The following is a 21,679-nucleotide window of genomic DNA, read 5'->3' as shown; positions in this document are numbered from 1 at the left end:
GGAGCTGTTAGTCCACGTAGCTATGAAATGATTACCTCTAATGGCTGTTCTGTGTCGACGGTCAATAAAAGAAATTTCTCTGCCGTGCAATAGTTTCAACAACATATTAGCGGCACTTTAAAGCGGGAGGGGAGGTATTGCCATGGCAGCGGCGCCTGTTTCTGCAGTTTGTCTCCATCTGCACGGCGCTCCACAATCTGCTTTGTTTAGCTCGTGCATTGATCAACAAGAATTAGATGAGTTTTCATATTCAAATGCCCCGCGGCAGGCGGCAGATGAATGCCCAAGTGGCAACTCGCACCTTTTCGCGCTATTAGTCCCATGCATCATTAAACAGGAGGGGCTGGAAATAGCTGCAATTTTTGTAACCTTAAAAAGATTATCTGCTCATACATCATTCCTGTTGGTCCGACGGCAGCACAGCAGGAGAGAAGCCCAACTTTTTTAGCGCCATTGTTTTGCCTTTTTTTTTTTTTTTTTTTTGTTTCCATTTTGTCACAGGGATTTATTACAAAGTCTTTTATAAATAAGCTTTTGGATTTCTCGCTTGGATTAGCGAGGCGAAAAGTGTTTGTTTGTAATTCTTCATCCTGCAGGAGTCACTGTATCATGCACTCTAACGTTCCCTCGACATGTGCCTTTCTTTTTTTTTCTCCCGTAACGGAAAAAAAAGTGACACATTGTGGCACAAGTTGAACCGTGCATCCATCATTTTTAGTTATTTAAATGCAGATTTTTAGCTTAACTTAGCAGCAAATAATGCACAAAACTACATTTCAAAGAGTTCCTGCACTGCAGATGTAGATGCTCTGTTTGTGTCTTATCGCAATGAGTAAAACACAGATGATGATAGGAGAGACTGATAAAAACTGATTTTTTCTTTTTTCTTTTTTTTAACACAACAGAATGACAAAAGACAGACTTCCTTTTTGTACGTCTTTGCTCTAGAGAGAGCTCAATTTCTGGAAAATGTCTGAATTCCTCCCAACAACAACAACAAAACATCAAAGGAGTCCTGTTTTTTTTTTTTCTTCTTCTTCTTCTTCTTTTTTATTTGGGTCTCGCTCTTACCCCTCCTGGCGTAACGTTGTGTGATAGGTCGGCGCCGTAGCGCGTCGTGACAGTCGCGCTATTATCCCCATACCAACATGTCACAGCCGCTCAGCGTCAAGAGGCTCGGCGAGTCAGTGGAGCAGCGTTCTTCACGGGGGGAAATGTGTCATGACTCACATGATGTCGGCTTCCTGTCAGTCACGGACGATCAGGCTTCCACCTCCGGAGCCGCGTTTTACTGATGGTCTCGAACGCAGCACCTCTGAACGGCGTCGATTCCAGCGTCAGCAAATTCTGGAGCTTTGAGCGACGCTGAAGGAGTGTCCGTAAATCAGTGGTTAGGGACTCTTTCTCCACAGCCAAATGCTTTCAGAGTTAGCGTTTTCACCAGTTTTGAGCTCAAAAGTGTTTCAAGGTAGTTAAACAGTTCAATGAGCTTGTGGGTAATTCAAATTAAATGCAATTTTTTAGCATGAAATGCTGTAAAATCCCCACAAATTGTCTCTTTTGCATGATTAGTTTTTATTCTGTTGTCTCAAAAATGGTTAATTTAGCAGAGTTGGGTATATAACTACAAGTAACGAACGTTACAAGTAGTTAAATTACTTTTGATGGGAACGAGTAGTGTAACAGCACTACTCCTAGATTGGTAGTTAAACTGGAGTTACAAATGAAACGCTACGGTCGTTACTTTTACACTGACTGCAAATAGAGCAACCAAAATATTATTATTTAAGCGGAGTTCTTTCTATTACCACCAGTAGATAGAACGGTGGCCATACAGGCAACTATTCGCTATCTCTTCCGGGTCAGGGCTGATGGAACTGTCAAAGTAAAACTGGTTGCCTTATGTAAATTTGTGCCCCACTGACAACACTGCACTCCGTCCTACTGCAAATGCCCCTTTTAAAGGAATACTCTGAAGATTTTGGACCCACGTCCTTTCACTATCATTGACACAGTTAGACAAGCTCATAAATACCCTTTTTGTGTCTCTTGGTCCAGTGGCTGGTTCCCAGCTGTTAGCATCGTAGTTAGCTTAGCTCAATTGCTGGAAGTCAATAGGAAACAGAGCCGGACTGTCGAAAGTGGACAAAATACTCCTTCCAGTGGTCCAGGGAACAGCGTATTAGCACGTGAAGTAAATCAGAACGGATATAAAACATTTTAAAAGACGTGTTTTCTTTTCAATCAGCTAAAATAACGTGATACACACAGACCTGCACATGCGGAGCACTATGCAGTAACGAGTAGTGTAACTTCTTTACTATTTCCATGGAGTAATCAAGTAGTGTAAGGCACTACTTTTTTCAAAAGTAACGAGCAACGGGTAACTTTTTACTTTTTTGAGTAACGGACCCCAACTCTGTAATTTAGTCATTAGTTCTTGGTGGAGCAGCAACAATGAGGGAGCCAAGAAGCTGGGGATGAAACAAATACATAACTAAATATTCCAAAAGGAGACAGCTTGTTGCTTTTAATTTTGTCCCAATTGAAAAAATGCAGCAAATTTTGCTGTGAAATGCTATTCACAACAGAAGCTGTTTTGTTGTTGTTTTACTTTACAGTCAGAAACAGCAAGTACTTCTTTTGAAAGTTTGAATTTTTCTTCATCGCTGGGCCCAAATGATCACCTTGGAGGGCCAGTCTTAACCCATGGTTCATATGTTTGACACCACAGTCATGTCACCGAGTTGGTTTTTATTGTTTCACCGTTTCCAAACTGTAATCAGCGAAGATACCTGCAAGTACAAAAAAAAAAAAAAAAAAAAATCCAGCCTAGCTTCAGCTCTGCTTGTTTTCAGATGTTCAGAGTCTGGATTCTTCTGTTCCGCGCTTGTTTTCTTCTTCTTCCTCATCTCAATCAGACTTCTGAAAAGTGAGCCTGCCAGAAGCCACTTTGATGTGCACCTCACAGTCGGTAATGAGGCGGTCGGACTCCCCGGCCGGGAAGATGTTTGAAGTCGTGTTGTTCAATTTTTACCAAACGCCTTGTGTTTTGGCTTAGATTGATTAATTTTTTTTTTACCAAACAAGAAGTCTAAAAAGTTTTAAGCAGGTAGCAGCTCGTCGGTCGGCCTCTCCGGGTGAAGCGACGCACGACGTCCACCGTCAAGCTCGTCTTGATCCGCACTTACGTTTGGCTCGAACTGTGAATTTTCCTTTCATCGGCTCTAAAAACGCTTCAAACATCAGTGCTGTCTGATCTGTTTGGAGCCAAATCAAAGAGAAATTACTATTTCTAAAGTCTGCCGCTTATTTTTTTAATTAATTTTTTATTTATTTTGTGAAACCTTGTTAAAAAAAATACAGTTGTTGCATCCGTGGAAGTTTACCTGCCCATGAATTCAAGGCAGCTTGTTCCCTTTGGATGTTGTGTGATTGCTCTGAGAAATGAATGAATGAATGAATGAATGAATTTATTTATTTTTCGAACATGTATAAAAAGAAAAAAGATAAAAAGGAAAGTTAATGCGAATCAAAGAAAAAAAAAAAAAAAACCAAACAAACAAAACAAAAAAAACAAAACATAACAGCACAGATCGAAAAAAGGAGTAGGAAGAAGTAAACACTTTTTAGAGATTCCTACCCCTTTTTAACTATTAACAAGTTTTAAAATCATACATCATAGGACATCACATAATATAATATAATAATAGAAACAGTTTGACTTTGACATTTGACAAACAGTCGATCGGCATTTTTTCAAACTGCTGCGTCAGTCCCTGAGTTGACGGATCGGCGCTCTCTGCTGCCCCCTTTTGCAGGACAATCCGGGAGCACCTGGGCGAGCAGGAGGTCTCCATCTCCCTGACCATCGAGTCCCTGGAGGAGAGCGACCTGGGAAACTACTCCTGCTACGTGGAGAACGCCTACGGGCGGCGGCAGGCCAACATCCAGCTGGCCAAGAAAGGTGAGTGGGACCCCTGCGCTCAGATCCCTTGATCCAGCAGATCCTTTTCCGCCACGAATAAGGAAGCCTTGATGTTTAACGGTGGCGTGTTGCTGCTCTGGAGGTGAAAAAAAAAACAAAAAAAAAAACACCATTTAATACCAGAGGCCTTCAGTCTGACAATGGAGTGAATCTGCTGCGGTACAAAGAGGAACTACCAGCGGGATTCTGGGAATTAACCAGGGTTTGCTTTCTTTTTTTTTTTTTCTTGTTTTTTGCCTTGGGGAGGGGACAAGGAAATAAAAATGGGACAGTATGGTAGATAGTGCAAAAAGCCGATTCATCCACCGCAGCCTGAGGAAGCATTAGCTTGCACAGGGAAGAGAAATAGCTTTTGGAAGGAGGCAGCTTTTCGCTGTTGTGATGCCAGACAAGTTGTTTGACTGTCTGGCAGTGACCTCCTCCCTCCCTCCCTCGCTCCCTCCCCCCCTCCATCCAGCACTCACACATGCACACAAATCCTCCTTTGATGGCTGAACTCTCACTCAGACGTTCTCCGCACTTTCATCACCGGCTACTGTTTCCTCTGCCCCCCCCCCCCCCCCGAAATCTGCTCTGTTACACTCCGGCAAACATTTCAGAGCTTTTGATTTCTGTTTGAAACTTGATTCCGTGATGTTTTTTAGATCGAGATGCACATTTTTGAGCACGGTTACATAAGTGAGACTTCTTTTTTTTTTTTTTTTTTAGCGAGGCTTGAAGGGGGGGAGGGGACTCTTTTTTTTCTTTTTTTTTTTTTTTTGCAGCCTTTAAGTTGTCAGAGTTGAATACATTTACATAGTAAGATATTTTCCTCTCTTTTAAGCTTTCAGCTTTGGATCCAGCTTTGATGCCAGCCCAGTTCCCCTCCATTTGCCATATTAAAGGGGTTTATGCTGCGCAGCCGAACCTCCGAATAAACCGGGGAAGATTAGCAGGGTCCTGCAAGACGTGTTTTTCCATGCTCCTCCATCCGTCCCTGGACTTTTTTTTTTTTTTTTTTTCTTCTTCTTCTTCTCCTTCTTCCTCTCCGCTTTCTGTGGCGTGATGCGTGTGTACTTCAAAATGCACCACGAGCTTTTCCGTACACTCCAAATGAATTTGGTCGCCTTCGCTGCGAGCACATCTGAAGTCCCTCTCTGTACCACGCTCGCACTCGCAGATGCTTTTGAGCCGCTCGGCATCAGTCAGAATATGTCTCCGCTCGTACGTATCGCGGCGTGAAGGCGCCGTCCTCATTTCCACTCGGCGCGCAACTTCTTGAAGACGGGAAGTTGCGGCTCCTTCAAATCTTCCTGACCAACTTTCCTCCACATCAGGGGATGCGCGATTAATTTTCTCGAGGGGGCCACATGAGAAAGTGGGACTGCAGTCGAGGGCCTCAGCGGAGAGCCGAGGTTTCCACTCGCTCGTTTCTGTGAGCGCTTTTGACGGGAGCGGCGCTCAGTCCGTGAAGACAGGAAATATCACTCCAAACTAAACACTAATAATAATATATTAATAATAATACAAATCTTAGAAACTGACCTCTCCAAATAAAACTAATCATGAAAAATTCATTATAAAACAGAAGAAATAAAGACTGATCCACTGCACGGCCTCATGCGCAACACACCTGAACATGTGTGGCTGCAGCGTCGGTGAGTCGCCGCCTGCACGCCCGATTCAAGGAGATTCTCAGTTTGCTAAAGTGAGCAGCACTCTGGCTTCTCTCCTCTTTTTATCGCCCTCCCTCAACAGAGAGAGAGAGAGAGAGATGCAGAAATGGAGGCAGAGAAAAAGGATGATGAATCGCACGATGCCATGTGGCTCCATCAAATCCAGCCTTCCAGTCGTCAAGAGCTAATTTGTCTTAATCTGTCCCACTGCAGCGCCGCCACAATATGGATGCCAGGCGGTGAAGAATTGGCCTCCTCCGCTGTAATCTGTGCTGCCGGAGGAGCAGCTGGCTTCCCGAGAACCCGTCCGGGCGTGCGAGGCGAAAGGGGGTTAGCGCGGAGGCGTCGGCAGTTCGCGGCGGCGTCTCTCGGGCCTCGGACGCAGGAGCGGGACGGGAACAACCAGCCGGCTGGCCCGCTCTCTCCCGCCCCGAGTTTTTTTTCTGCTCGCTCTCCCGTTTGCGGCACATGCAAGTTTTGTGCTGAAGGTCGTCTCGTACGGACGGGCGGGCGAGATGTAGCGGCGCGGGCCGTCCTCGTTTAGCGCCCCCCGAAACATCATCCTTCATCACGGGAGCTGTCAGCCTGACGGCCGCTGCTGTGGGACGGGCATTGCGCGCTCAGGCGAGGTTAAACGTGCAGCCGGAGATGGATGGCCATGCATGTTTACGTGCACGTGTGTGTGTGTGTGTGTGTGTGTGTGTCTGTGTGTGTGTGTGTGTGTGTGTGTGTGTGCGTGCAGCACTGCAGTCCGTCCAGCCCCTTACTGTTGTCCATTAGTCAGCCAATGAAGGCTGACCACCCAGGGTTTGTGAGGCGTAGCCGAGAGGAAATGTGCAAAAGATGGAGTGACAACCGAAAAGGGGGGCCTTGAGAAAGAAACATGTTCATGAAAGACGAGGCGCACGACTCGGGTTTTCAAGGCTACTCACCAGACCGTGGCGCCTGATGGAGTCTGCTGTCCTGTAGAGTAAAGAATCGTCTCTCATCCTGCCCGGACTGTAATCTTCTCCCGATCCGGACCTTTCGGAGTAACACAATTCCGCCTAATCGCGTTAGAAGTCCTGCATCTTGTCCGTAGCGACCGCTTACCATTTATACGCGTTTATGAGTTGGTGTCAGGCGGCGGCGAAGACGGATTGCCGCGCGGATCGGAGAGCTTCGATCCGCCGGGCCGCCGAGAGCCTCGCGTCTCCGCGCCCCGCGCACCCAACCGATCTTCATAAGCGCCGCGCTCGGATCTGTCACATGATATCGACGCACCTCTTACCTCGTGCTTTCTCTCATTCCGCGGCGGAGCCGGCGGGCCGCTCGTTCCAGTTTGACTCCATCCGGATCCAATCCCGCAGCCGTCGGAAGACGGAGAAGAAGAGGAAGGAGAAGTGACACCGGCTGACTGAATGCGGAGATCTGCGTAAAAAGCCTTTTCGGCAAACAAATGCAGAGGCAGCGACACGTAATTTCCCCAACACGGGGTCTTTTAACAAAAGCTCATTACCTTTTGATTGATGCACTGCTGTGGGACGCAAATCCGCCCCCCTCCCTTCTCGCACCATCCGGGCAGAAAGACGGGACGTGGAACTGCGTGACAGTATCAAATGTCTCCAGTTAGATTTCAATAAAACAAAATGATTAATGCGACGGTAAAAAGTCTCTCAGAGCGCTCGATGAACCGTCAGGAAATGTTAAAAGCACATTTGATGTGCTTTTCCGAGGAAGCGCGACCAGCACGTCACAAACAAACAAAAAAAAAAATCGAAATGTGACATTTTGCGGAGGATGTGGATCACCGGCGGTCGGAGGCGGGCCCGGCCGCGCCGGTGCAGACTCCGAAGGGAGGCTGCGATGACGGGAATTGATCACAGACAATCATCCTATTCAGCTGGTAGGGTCAAGGGTCACCTCATAAATGAGCTCTAATATTTAAAGAAAAGTCCTAAAAGAATAAAAATTGTTTTCTTTTCACACTCGGTTGATTTACCGCATGCAAAGCTGCGAAGGACTGCTCTTATTTCTTCGATTTCCTTCGAACGGACTGTTAAAACTCTGTTTCTCGTTGTGTGTGTTTCCACGCTAGCGGAGCTGATGTACACGGTGGAGCTGGCCGGAGGTCTGGGCGCCATCCTCATGCTGCTGATCTGCCTGGTGACGCTGTACAAGTGCTACAGGATTGAGATCATGCTCTTCTACCGGAACCACTTCGGCAGCGAAGACATCGACGGCGGTAAGGTGTCGATTGTCTCGGGGGCCTGTTTTACGCCGCGGCGTTTCAAATTGCGTCCAAATTCAGCTTGAAAAGAGGAAGGAAAAAAAAAAAACCTGTCTCGAATATAGCAGCTGATTCCAAGTGCCGTTTCCTCATTATCACATTATCACAGAAGCAAAAGCATCTCTTTGAAACTGATGCTTCTGCTGAGATTTAAGGGCAACACAATGTGCAATTGTGGCTTTGTGTGTGTGTGTGTGTTTGTGTGCGTCTCTCTCCCGAGGGCGGTCGCACAACTTTGATTAACTGGAGCGGCGTACAGCGGAGTTTAATAGCTGCAAATTATCAGATTTTGCTGCCACTCCCCCCGAATCGAGCCGCGGTATAGCTTCAGTCACACACAGAGAAATTCATTATCGGAAATCCAGAAATGCCCTCGAATCCTGTTTATGTGTTGTTTTTAATCAAGCAGGCCAGCTTAGATACTTACAGACGTGTTTTTGTTGGGATCTACAAAGTTTTGCTGGGGGGGGGGGGGGTCTGCGCCGATGCCCGCGCGTCACGTTTCTCGTGCGCCGCGAGTGAAAGGCCAATGGATTCCGCCGAACGCTCGCTGTAAAGCCAATCATAACACAGCGCCGTGCGTCAGACAGAAAACATTAACTCCCGAGAACCCCATCACTAGCTGTTAAGACGGAGGAGGGGGAAGCCTTTGATTGGGCCTGGTGGATGAGTCTTGGCTCGAGAACGCATCACACTGAGACAAGGAGCAAGTTTTAATTTGATTCCCCCCGTAATGAGTCTCTCAAGTAGCGGCGCCGCAATGAATTCAGGGGGAATGAGATTAGTTCAGAGAGGCTGAGGGACTGCGCGCAGCAGAAAGACAGCCAGAGAGTTATGTGCGTTGGAAGGTAGGGGAAAAGCATTCTGTAACCCCGCTTCTTCCTCTCCCGGCTCGGCTTAACTCTGACGGCCGCAACGTCGCACATTTCAATGAAAGCCATTACCTCCGGCTACGTCGGGCTTCCGGCCCTTGAGAAAGGGGAGCTTCGCCGTAATGGATGGCCCAGAGGCGGTTATGTTGGGGAAAAAAAAAAAGAAGGGAGAGAAACGTCGGGCCTCGGACTTAATGCCAAACAGCAATTGTCTCCTTTAATTGCGCCACCCGAGTGAGTGCTCGGAGAGAGAAACAGATTTTCAATTTGTTCTCCGGTATAAGGGAATCAGGTTCAATAAGACACAGCACGCTGCCTCTGGAGCTCTCGGGAGACCCCCCCCGATACTTTCCTGCACGCCGCAGTCGATTAGATCTCTTCGCCGCCATCGCACCTGGCGAGCCGGCCCGGGCAGCCCCACTGACAGCGCGCCGGCGAGGTGGACGGCGAAAAGATCGGGCATTAAATAGGAATCGAGCGAGGCTGCCAATTGGACGGGAGCGCAGCCGTCACCCAGCAGTGGCGGGAGGCAGTTAACCGAGATCCCATCGCTATGGTAACCACTGACGGGGTTGAAATCGCTGCATGTAAGATAAAGCCGTGTGCATTTTTCATCAATAAAGCCCTTAAGCCAGCGTCTCGGGTGCACTGAGAAGATTCTTTTTTTTTTTTTGTTTCCGTAGCGCCGAACACACTCCCGCCAAGGAAAGTGCTCGTGTTTCACTGCGGCCACTCCGAGCGCTAAATGAACGGCTGCCTGCCTCTACCTCTCCTTGCCAGATGTAAAACTGTAGGCTTTTACGTAACAGCGGCCGCGGCGGGCTGTCAGCTATTTGTCAGCGGCACAATTTAGTTAAAGACCACTCGCTTGTCGCATTGTGTGGGTGTCAGTGGAATCAATAACAGGCTTCGCGGCGACAACAGCCGCGCGGCGCTTTGACAAAGAGGTGGGAACTCATCAGCACCGGCGCCATAAATACGGATGTCGGCGTGGCGCGGAGTTATGAGGAGTTTGGAGACACTTGAGCATTAATGGTTTTCGCATCCTGAGATGCTTCCTGGTTCATCAGCAAAGTGAAGATGGACTGCTGCTGCAAAAAAAAAAAAAACATAATAATAATAAACCTGAATCCTTCAGAGCAGTTTAGAATAGATTTTTTAAAAAATTAAATGACAGAAAAACGAAGCACTCTGTTTGCGTCGGACTTGTGAACCCCAGAGGGTCGCTTCGCCCTCAGCTCCTCCCCTCTCCTCCCGTCTTTTCGTCTCGCTCGCCGGGAGTGAATCGCGGCCACTAAAATAGCCCCCGATCCGCCCACGCGGCTCTCGTGGAAACGCCAGCAGGGAGGAACGGCGCGGGAGATCCGAGTCACTGTCAAGTCGAAGCAAAATTACATTTCAATTCTTCTTCTTTTTTTTTCCTTTTACATCTCCCCGCCGCTGTAGAATGAATTCGAAAGCTCGATTAATTACACCGCGTCACATCAGAATGGCAAATATCAAGATCGCCCAGTGGGAAGCGAGTGAATCTTGTTGACATTCGCAGCCCAGATAGTGTAGCATTGAGAGGATATTAAAAGATTAAAGAAAGAAATCCTGAGAATTACCTTGTGTCATCTCCCCTCGTCTGAACCCGTCCACCTCCCCCACTCTGCTTCCGTCTCCGGTTAAACGTCGCCACACGGCTGCCGCCGCCGCGTGTCGCACCGACGATAACGGAGTGTGTCATAACGAAGGCAGGAACTCGCAGTTCGGAACTCTCTAATGAGTTTACCTCAAAGGCTGCGTTTCGCGCCGCAGCTCGGGAGCGTCGCGGTTCTGATGCCTCCCGCCTTCTGCGCGGTTTTAAACTGAATAAGAAAACACACAGAATCCAGAATCATCCGTTTCCAAACGAGCGTGACCCCGAAATACGACACACACACCGGATCAGCCTCGGGTCAAAGAGAAGATAACGCTCATCTGGAGCGGTTTGGAAATGTTCCATGTGGTAAATGAGAAGCCTGTGGAGGGTGAAGAAGAAGCCTGATAAAACAGGATTTAAGGGAATTTAGTTTGACCTGCTCCAAACGCTTACTATTTTATTTTTTTATTTTTTTGCATCGCAGAGCGTTTTCTTTGGGAAACAGGAAACAAAAAAAAAAAAAAAAAAAAAAAAGGCGTCCCGATGAAAAGTGTTGCTGTATTTGCCCCAAAGACCACTTTGATCTTCTTGTTCGCAAAAGAATAAAAGCAAAAATTTATTGCACACCTGCCTCCGGACCAGACTCCGCACAGATGTGCCGTCCGGGGGAAGAAAGTTGGCCGTGAAACAGAAAGACAGAGGAGTTTGTTGAAGGTGATCCCCGAGGGAGACGTCACCGCTGCTGCCCAGAAGGAAAACTCTGTTTCTCCTCTAATCTCAGAAGTTAAAGACTTTTTCTAACAGTCCTTTGATGCCAGAGCTAAAAGAAAGAGAGAGAAAAAAAAAAATAAAAACTCCAAAGTGATTGATAATTGTTGATAAGATTTAAACTCTCCATGAGGCGAAAGGCAAGCTGAACTTCCTTTCTGTCTTTCGGACTAATAATAAAATGAGTAACTCCCAGAATGCTGCTGGTGGATGATTTCAAGACAGAGTAGGACATTTCTGCCCAAACGTCTGAGCGCTGTACATTAATTGGATCGAAACTGTGCCAAAATCCAGCGAAGTTCAAAGCCAAAACATTTCTGCTCGGTGTGCACGAATGTTTTTAGCCGTGGAGGAGTTGAGTAACCTTCAATCAGAGGAAGCGGTTCATCATCATTTTTCGGGAGAATTTGGCCCAAACACAAGAGTTTCAGGCTCTCTGGAGAACGCTAGTGCTTTTAGCGGCTCAACTAATAAAAGCCCCCGAAGTTTATCTGAGTTTTGTTTACCTGTTCTTACCAGTTCGTGCTGCGCCGTGCGCCCGAGTGAAGGGATTACCGCTAATAAATCTAATCCTGAAAAACAATGAAGTGGTCTTCACGAAGCCTTCAGAATTAGCTGACAACAGCGGTGCGTTCGGTCTGGGGCTTTGAGTTTCTGTTCTTTCCTGATTAGAAAGGCAATGTTTGTCATCGCCGCTCACGCTGAAGAGGAAAAGTAGCGCCGAGCGGCTCCAGTCGGCTGCTTTCGGGAGCCAGAGGCCATTATCGGCCTCTTGTAGTGGACGGGCGCTCCGGGATGTCTCACTTCCAGGCCTCCCGTTCTGCCGCCGCGCCGCGGCTTAAGGAGAAACATTAAGTCTTCCCTCTCTCCTCGCTCTCGCTCTCTCGGCCCTGTCCTTTCAGATCCGTCATCAATCAGAGCTTTCATGTGGGTGATGGAGCCGCGCCAACGTTGCCGGCCTAGCGGGCAGCGCCGGGCGTTTAGCTCGGGCCCGAGCCTAATTTGTTTTGCCTGCAGTGGGCAAAAGCAGCCATCAAGGCGGCGTTATTCGTCAGCGGGGACGGAGCTGTAATGAAAAGCACTCGGATGGGCAGAGGTGCCCAGAGGTCAGCGTAATGGAGGCGTCCCGTCCCACTGAAGTCTCCCAGCGAATGAATGGCTCTCCCCGCACCGCTCTGAAAATAGATTGTGGGCATCAGGAGTACAGCAGCGCATAACTTTGCTGACTAAAGTAGGAAACATTCTGTCGAAGTCATATAACATAGGCACATTTAATTGGAGCAGAGTGGTTTGGGCGGCTTTTTATAGCCCGTACATGCGGTGATGCAAGCGTTCAAGGGAACAGTCTTTGTGTTTATTCAGCACGCCGAGAGCGAGCTTTGATTTTCCTGCCTCTGCTTGAGAGCAGGGATTATAAAACTAAATGAAAGGCCCTGCTTTGGAGAATCCAAGGACAATAAAGGCTGCTGCGCAAACATCTCGCCAATGTCACTGTGTGTGTGTGTGTGTGTGTTTGTGTGTGTGTGTCTTCCAACCTCCGTGCGCTCGTCTTCCCACAGATAACAAGGACTACGACGCTTACCTGTCCTACACCAAAGTGGACCCGGACCAGTGGAGCCAGGAGACCCGAGAGGAGGAGCGCTTTGCCCTGGAGATCCTCCCCGACGTGCTGGAGAAGCATTATGGGTATAAACTCTTCATTCCAGACAGGGACTTGATCCCCACAGGAAGTAAGCTCTTTCTCTCACGGCGATGTGCCAAAAAAAAGTTGTGTTCGAATGTCTTGTCGCTTGGTGTTGCTCGTGTGGCTTGTTGTCCGAGTGCGGCGTTGCCGGTGATGCCTTGTGTGTCGTGTTTCTGTCCCGCACACCACACCACACCCGCGAGACCATCACTGCTTTTTTCTAACCGCTGGATCAGCAGGGGGGCCCTTCCAGGTACCCGGCTTCAGCTTTTGGATTAGGAAGCGCAACAAATATGTTTAGCAAATAGCTTGGTGTGTTTTTTGTTTTTTGTTTTTTTTATTCCCGTCAACAACTTACTGGCAAAAAAAAAAAAAATGGAAAAACCAGTCAGCTGCAACAGACAGCTCAAATTTAGACTACATGACGGCTTTTCTATCGCACAAAAGTTTTTAAAGTTTTGCGGAATAAAAACAAAGAGTGTGTCTGAAAAGGTTAACCAAAGATAGCACACGCAGTGCATGTTTGAATGAGGACTTCAACCCTACATTTTACACAAATTTGAGAAAAGATCTTTAAATTAATCTACAAAATGTCCTTGAAGATGAATGCAGTTTGTAAAATAATAGAAATTCATGAAATGTTGTGTATAATAGTCACATTTCTTAGATTAAATTCTAAATAAAAAGATAACATTTCTTTATTGTTTGACAAGAAAGGTCAGGTTGTTTTCAGATATTTGTACGTGGATTATTTGTCAGAATCAGAGTGAAATGGAAGACAGCTACACGTACTTGGAAGATTTTTTTCTATTTGATGCGCCTTTATACTTGTACTTTACATCGTCCTGGCTGCAAATGACTAATGTGCCTCCGCTCAGCGCCACATTATCACCTCAGAAAAAGGTCTAGACTCACAGAAGTTCATTCTTTTTTTTTGCGCAGAAGTATTTAAAGAGCACGACCTACACAGCTTTAAAACCTGTGGGAGGCGTTATGTCTTATATATGTGCCACGCAATTAGCCGGAGGAGCCAAACCTATTATTACAGTCCATGTTCCTGATCCAGCTCCATAGCAAGTGCGCCTCTGCATGCCGCTGTGTAATGGTGTCAGCTGTACAATCAACAATCTCGTTATGCATGGCTCTTAATGCATGTTTTACCACAGTATATTTCTAATGGAGCCTTCCCCCCCATGCCCCCGCCATGCTTATCTTTGATTAACTCATCACGCAGATGAGTTTGATAATATCATCATGTTATTAGCCCCCGTTTTTTTCCAACAGTTGCATCCGCCTGTCTCTCTCCCCGCACATACCGCCATCACTAATTATGTTCCTCCTCAAGTGGCGTTGTGCCAAGGTTATAAACTGAAAATCCCTTGCTGTGATTATGTGCTCAATGCGAAGGGGGACTGTGGTAATATGGGAAAAATGGCATAAAAATGCAAGGATTGAGCGCCCGCCACAATCCTGGCTCGGCCGCTTTATTGCGCCGACGTGTAAACATTTAGCCCCCAATGGGAGCGCGTTAGCATCTCAACAGTTGATGTAATAAAGCATAATCCACACTATAGATAAACACAGTTTGGCCATTCGGGGATTTCCGCATGTGCCAACAATCCTCCTCCTGAGCTGTTGATTCCGCAGCGCGCTGGAATATTTTTTTTTTTTTTGAAGCATATTTCTCACATCCTGATCGAGCGCAGAATCTGTGTTTCTCGAGCATGACTCGGCTCGCCTCCCCACAGCCTTTGCTTTTTTATGCTACGTGTCCCATATTAAACTGGAATAAACTGGAAAGCGCGATTCAGCCGACCATTGCGTGGACAGAGCGCAGTTTATGCCAGAGTCCCCACCTCGACCGAAACTGTTCTTGATGCACTCCCATGTTCTGCCGAATCTGCTGATCCCACTTTTTCCAATTGAAATATCTATGTTTAGGTTTCACCAATGATCATTTCCAGGATGACACAAGACTACTTAGAGGTACTTTGTTTCTTGACGCTCGTGCCAAACACACACTGACACACACACACACACACACACACACACACACACACACACGGACCGGCCCGGGAGGATAACCTTGCTAGCACGTCGCGACGCGCCATGAGGCCTTATGGGTTGTTACTAATGGTTTGAGTGCTGGTTAACAACTTTATTTATGCTTCAGAGATCAGTGATGAATCTTTCATGATTGGTGTTTTTAATTTTCTTCTCGGGCGGCATTCACTGATCTATGAAGCCTCCTTCATGAATTATGTAGCTAAACCATTAGCCGCAGCTTATAAACTCATTTCGACACACAACTTACTGAAAAGTTTTGCCAGCAATTCTTTACTTTTTAACCCGAGTAACTAACAACACAGAGTTCTGGGTGTTTGAGTCTGTAATATGTGGAGACGTATCACAACGCAACCAGCCAATAGAGAAAAAGGTTCATTAATGGGTTAATTTGTCTGAAATCAATCTGGAAAGCACAATTTGACAGAAATAATCTGGGAATTGATGTCATATTGTGATAAAATCTGCCCCATTTGCTCTGTTTGTACAGGAATGTCTCCACTAAATGGTGAACGATCACCAGGAGGTGGAAAGGAAGTTTTGAGGCTGTTTGTGTTGTGTTAGTCTCACTGAGAGATTTTGATTTGCCTTGTTTATTTTACTCTAGTGACACTGGATTACACATTAGATCGGGTTAGATCACTCTTTTTTTTAATCAGATATTTGTTAAAAAAAAAAAGGAAAAGGTAGAATGAGAATTTGAGAATTTTATTTACAAGATATAAAAAATAAAACTGAAACAGCTGGAGTTCATCTCTGACAGATAACAATAGATTTAAAAAGAAAAAAAAAGTCCACCGTATAGACATTACTGTTTTTCTGCACCAAACTTTTAAAATATTCTCATCAAATTTTACCTTTTTCTTTTTTATTAATATATCAACAAGTCAAGGGAAGATGGCACCTAAAATATGTGCCATATTAAACTAGCAATATTTTTTTTTTCCTGCATTCACGCTCAGTGTTACAAAGTCTTACATCCGTACGCTTTCTTTTTATCGGTATTTCTTTCCGTCTTCCAGAAGCTAACAAATGTGGCTTTCATGCTGCAATTCCACTGGTAGCCACATGGGGGCAGTGTTGAAAGCAAACAAAATTGAGAAACATATAAAGACTTCACAAACCACAGACAGCAACAATCGTGCCTCTTTCGGAACAGCACACTAAGCTTTTTAGATATCGATACCGCAGTACCGATCACACAACGTCAGGTCAAAACTTTTTTCTTTTCTTTTTTTTTTTGTGGGGCTGATTTTTCATGTTTTGCCCAGAGCCACAGTGATTTCCTGCCCCGTTGTAATTCAGCATTGATTGAGATTTTATGTGGACGTGAATCGATTATTACACACGCAGCCGTTTGATTGTAAAGCTTGTGAATGGAGGAGTGTAATCTATACGGCTATAAAAGCGACGCCACCCCAAGAGGGCAGATTTACTTCCAGGCTAATCAATCCAAAACGTAAAATGAAAGTACAGCTCATTAGCTAATTATAAAGTCTCCATTTATTCCTTCCTGTGGGTTCTTTTCACGCGAAGATGAAAGATAAGATTTGCTCAGTGGAGCTAAGTTTACTCGGATCACACTTTCCCACATACTTTGATTTGGAAGAGAAACCTCTTCCATTCTTTCTCGGACCCACGCTGCTCTTTCGTCTTTGCTTTAGATAAGAAAAGCTCATCACCACATCAACGTTTATACACTCCGCTGGTGTTTGTAGTGTGAAATCTCACAGGGTTTAATCTGAAATGACAAAGATTAATAGAAACTGGCACCGCTGTCTTATTTCATGTTGGATGTTGTGCGTAAAACCGATGCCTCTCCTTGTTTGGTCCTCGTATAAACTTCTTAAGTACTACAGAGTCTGCAGTTGTGTAATAACACACACTCTGTCCTCATTTATGTTTCAGCATCTTAATACCAGACGGTGGAATAATTTATAGCGCCAGTGTACATTTCTTAATCCATCAGATGTGTGCGGTTTGTTTTAGATCTTCAATCTGAAATCTTGTTTTTCCAACACGACACCGTCTCCATCCAAAAGTTAATTGGATTTGCTTGAAACTTTGATGGCTCGGTCGCTACAAGGCCGGGAGATGTGATACTGCTCAACAGGCCTTCGCTAACTGAATCACACAGACAGCTGCGGCGAAAACAGCCGCTCAGTAAATTTTTCGTTTGTCAGAATCTCGATTTGCGTGCGCATCATCTGGAGTGTGTGTCTGTAACTTCATTTGTGTGTACACTGATCTGTACGTACCTGATATTTGTGTGTCCGTCCTGGAATTTGTGGGTGCGACCACATACTATTTTGCTTTCGAGTAACAAACCCTGTGCTTGTGTAATTTGATTTGTTCTCCTCCGATTTCCTGTGATGCTTCAGCATCCTAATACCAGAAAGTGGAATAATTTATAAAGTATCATCATAGTCTGATGTAGTTTTACGATTGAACTAACCTAGCAGTGATGCAGCCTTCATAGATTAGACGGTGAGCCTGCAAGTCAAGACTCAGGGAATTGAGAAGTACGAGATTTGAACCGATATTTAAGGTCAAGGTTTTCTGGAAGGATAATTTCGTGAAAGATATTTTCCTGGAATATTAAATTGTTGAAGTACACTTGTTAAAGAATCTGTAACAAAAAACAAACTGTAAAGCACTTCTTGTTAGATTTTTTTCTTTACATTTCGTAATTTGCAGAAAATGACTTTCATATTTTCAATTTAAATGCTTTTTTTTTTTTTTACAGTTTTAAAGTAAATAAACAGCAGGGGTTGTCAAACTTACTGTTGTGTGTTTGGAATATATACAAAGAAATCAAGGAGTTACCGAACATTGTCTCCTCTCCGGTGAAGGTTCAGACTCATTACCGCAGTGTCATCAGCAAACAAGTTGATTCTTTTGATTTCATCTGTGAAAAAGAGCCGAGGTTTGTCTGAGGTGCCCAAATCTCATTACAGAGGAGCAAATTGCACACGCACAAACATTTTGCACTGGGATTTTTTTCTAGTGTTTGCACATATCTGAAGACACACACACACACACAGATCTGAAGACGCACGCATGAACTGAGATTCATACACACAGCTCCCAGGCCAGGCGGTGAAATTTGCTGTGGTTGGTGAGTAGCGATTGTGAGGAATGACGCAGCTCTGTCTTTGCCTCTGTGTGCAGCGTACATCGAGGATGTGGCGCGCTGTGTGGATCAGAGCAAGCGCCTCATCATCGTCATGACCCCGAGCTACGTGGTGCGGAGGGGCTGGAGCATTTTTGAGCTGGAGACGCGGCTGCGCAACATGCTGGTGACCGGCGAGATCAAGGTCATCCTGATCGAGTGCGCCGAGCTGCGCGGCATCATGAACTACCAGGAGGTGGAGGCGCTCAAACACACCATCAAGATGCTGACGGTCATCAAGTGGCGCGGGCCGTCCAGCAACAAGCTCAACTCCAAGTTCTGGAAGCAGCTGCTCTACGAGATGCCCTTCAAGCGCATGGAGCCCCTGAGCATCTCCCACGAGCAGGTGCTGGACGTGAGCGAGCAGGGCCCCTTCGGCGAGCTCCAGACCGTCTCGGCCATCTCCATGGCGGCGGCCACCTCCACCGCCATGGCGACGGCACACCCGGACTTGCGCTCCACGTTTCACAACTCTTGCCACACCCAGATGAGGCAGAAACACTATTACCGTAGCTACGACTACGACCTGCCGCCCGGCGGCACGCTCCCGCCGCTGTCCGCCCTCGGGAACCAGCACACCTACTGCAACATCCCCATGACGCTCATCAACGGCCAGCGGCCGCAGGCCAAGTCGCCGCGGCAGCAGAGTCTGGAGGAGGGCCACGGAAACAACGCCATGCTGCCGCTGCTTCCCAGAGAGACCAGTATATCCAGCGTCATCTGGTGACGGGGGCGGGGGGACTCACCTCTGGCGCCCGGACCCCGGAGGCACCGGAGCCAGGCCGACCCCAAAAGGCACTAAGCTACTTGCTGCTGTTGAATTTGCACCAGGAAACAACAGGGGAGGGGAGGGGGGTGGGGTGGGGGGCGATGGGGTAAACACCCACAAACTGGAGCTGGATTTTTTTTTTTTTTTTGGGGGGGGGGTCTTTGTTTCTTTTCTTCTGTTTTGAGCCAATAATAAGAGCTTTTGTTGTTTTTTTTTTGTTTTGTTTTTTTAAGACTTGAACTAAAACAGAAAGCAAGGAGAACTTCTTTTGTATGCCTGTATACAAACACTCACTTAACACAAAGCCAACACCGATGATCATTTACCCAGAGAGTCAAGGAATACAGGGTCCTGTACATACCTTTTTCTAATTCTTTGTAGCAACAGTGTTTGGGAACTTCTTTGTTTTGGGACTCTTCCTTTTTTTTTCTCTCTCTCTCTTAATTTCTTTTGTTTGTACAAAAAGTGAAGCAATGGCCTGTGAGATGTGTTGGTTCTACCTGTTGTTACCTTTATCTTAATTTGTCGGCTGGTGTAGTTTTTACAGCTTTGGGCGTTGGGGGTTTCTTTGTGTTTTGAGGGATGGGTTGGGGGTGGGGGGTGGGGGGGGCAAACAAAAAAAAAGTCTTCGGGAGACAAGGAGGAGTAAGATTCGGACTTGGGCTCAACCAGAATATGCAAAACTCGAAGTCCAGGGATGCAGGTCGGGGTTTTAAAGGCGAGCGTGTCCGAAACCGACGAACGCTGAGGAGGGGAACACGGAACATGGTGCTAGGCTTCACATCTCTCTGTTTCTCTCACTGGAAAAAAAAAAAACATTTACTTTTAAAAAGAAAAACAAGAAGAAGAAAAAACAGCCTTGCTATTTACCTTAACAGATGATTATATCACCGAAAAAGTAATTATGTGTATTATTTTATGAGGAAAAAGTCTATTTTTGTAACCGAGGGATATTTGCTTAGAGAAGTTATACCTATAATGTTTCTGATAGAAGGAATCCGGGGGGAATATGGTTTTAAATGGAAAAAAAAAAAAGAACCAAGTTTTGTTGTGTGGAACTGCATAGCTCACAAAAACACTCTAATAGGTCATTCACTAAATGTCTTATTGCAAGAGAAAAATGTTTTCATTGTTTGGGAGGGGGGGGGAAAGCAGGGTGGGGGGGAGTTTTGACATTTCAGACGCTCGGCTCGGGCTTTCCACATCATGTTTCACTGCAGTGATTCACGGCCTGTCGGAGGGGGACGACGGCGGCGGCGGCGACAACGACGATGATGATGTCAACGCGGACGGAGGACAGAGACGAGACGAGACGTCAGCCGAAGCATTTAACGCATCTGCCTTCTCCCCCGCAGGAACCGAAAACCAGGCTCAGACCGTCCTCCGCCCCCTCGTGAAAAGTGACAGCTTGGTTAATTGTTCGCCACCCTCCCCCACTGAGATCAGTGAAATAGGGCTTTTCCCATCAGAAAGAGGAATCCAGGAAACTCCTTGAAACCTCTTCGACTTTTCGGTCAGTGGCTCCCAGTCTTTATCTCTCCGCCCCAGCTGACGTCACGCCGGCGGACCCTCCCAGGATCAAAAAGCATTCGGTTTCACCTTCAGAGCACATTTCGTCCACTCGAGTCGTCTCGACGCACTTTATCGGACACAATCCCCAACGTTAGGACCCGACGTTCGTTCCCTGCTTTTCTTGACGCGTGCCAAAACCTGAGAGAGAAGGCAAAGCCTCCGAAGCTCGGGAACCGTTGATTTAGACATTTTGTCTCCTTTCAGAAAAGCATAAGAAAACAGAATGTAGTTCAAATGCAAATAAAATCCCAGAAACACAACAGAACCAAAGCGAGCTGAAGTGAGCTGTTCTCCACCGTGGTGTTATTTATTTTTTTTTTTCTTTTTTTCTCTCTCCCGGTGACGAATCGGTCCAATCAAGAGCTATTCTCACACATCCACTCAGACCTGTGAAGGCGTCCTGTTTACGTCCTCCTCCTGCAGCTGTGCCACATCATCCGTTTCAATCAAGGCGCCGACCTCAGACTAAAATACCTGCCGTGGATTTCTCATTTTAGTTCCACAAAATATGCAAAGCGATTGAAAAGTAGTGTTTTTAATCCTCAATCTTACTGTCATCGAATCTGTTGAAGCAGGTATGGATTTCAATAAAATTGTATTCAATGTTTTTTTTTTTTGTTTTTTTTAATTAACCGATAGATCTTTCTTAATCCATCTCGCTCACAAAAAGTAGTGCAAGGCTTTTAGGCTGAAATGGCGTTGTGTAAATATAATCAAGACAATAACGTGATCACAGTGGAGACAATCGAGCCATATTCACCAGAACCAACGGTCATTTTAGTCACAGAGGGGCGCCGCCGAGGCCGAGCGGGATGACACACACACACACACACCTGAGTTTCAAGACGAGCCGACTTGGTTTCTGACGGGGAACGGCGACGAATAACAATATATAGCACAGAATTATTCCAGGCACTTTCACGACTCTCGAGACGACGTCTCTCCTGTTTTCGGATTTCTTTTTTTTTTTTTTCTATTATGTATCTGCAATGTTCATTAAAAGAGATACTGTTATTAATAATAAAAAAACACATTTATGGTAATGTGATTTCTCACTTCTGAGTGTGTGTGTGTGTGTGTGTGTGTGTGTGTGTGTGTGTGTGTGTGTGTGTGTAAGCTGAGAGCTTTGCTAAACAATGCCAGACGCCTGTCTTTGTTTATGGAGCGGCGGTCTAGATTGCTGACGATGCCCGGATGGCTTTTCGTTGGCAGTGAGCCAAGGTAACCCCCCCCCCCCCCCCC

At 46.2% G+C, this 21,679-nt stretch overlaps 1 protein-coding gene across 2 annotated transcripts in view; it reads left to right on the top strand.

Moving 5' to 3' along the window:
- LOC115383789 (interleukin-1 receptor accessory protein-like 1) overlaps positions 1-18,825 on the top strand; it is a 209,549-nt gene extending 190,724 nt beyond the window's left edge. The window contains exons 8-12 of one of the 2 annotated variants that reach the window (XM_030085972.1): positions 3,822-3,967; positions 7,721-7,867; positions 12,736-12,906; positions 14,802-14,846; positions 18,096-18,825. In XM_030085972.1, coding sequence (XP_029941832.1) covers positions 3,822-3,967; positions 7,721-7,867; positions 12,736-12,906; positions 14,802-14,846; positions 18,096-18,823 — 1,237 coding nt within the window. In that variant the 3' untranslated portion in view covers positions 18,824-18,825. The remainder of the gene's footprint in view (positions 1-3,821; positions 3,968-7,720; positions 7,868-12,735; positions 12,907-14,801; positions 14,847-18,095) is intronic. The other variant, XM_030085973.1, reaches the window with a different exon arrangement.
- Positions 18,826-21,679: the final 2,854 nt, after the last annotated feature.

The sequence above is a fragment of the Salarias fasciatus genome (genome assembly GCF_902148845.1).
Source record: "Salarias fasciatus chromosome 23 unlocalized genomic scaffold, fSalaFa1.1 super_scaffold_20, whole genome shotgun sequence".
In the NCBI taxonomy this organism is placed as follows: Eukaryota; Metazoa; Chordata; class Actinopteri; order Blenniiformes; family Blenniidae; genus Salarias; species Salarias fasciatus.
Note: the sequence above shows the minus strand (reverse complement) of the source record. Positions and strands in the feature narration are given on the sequence as shown.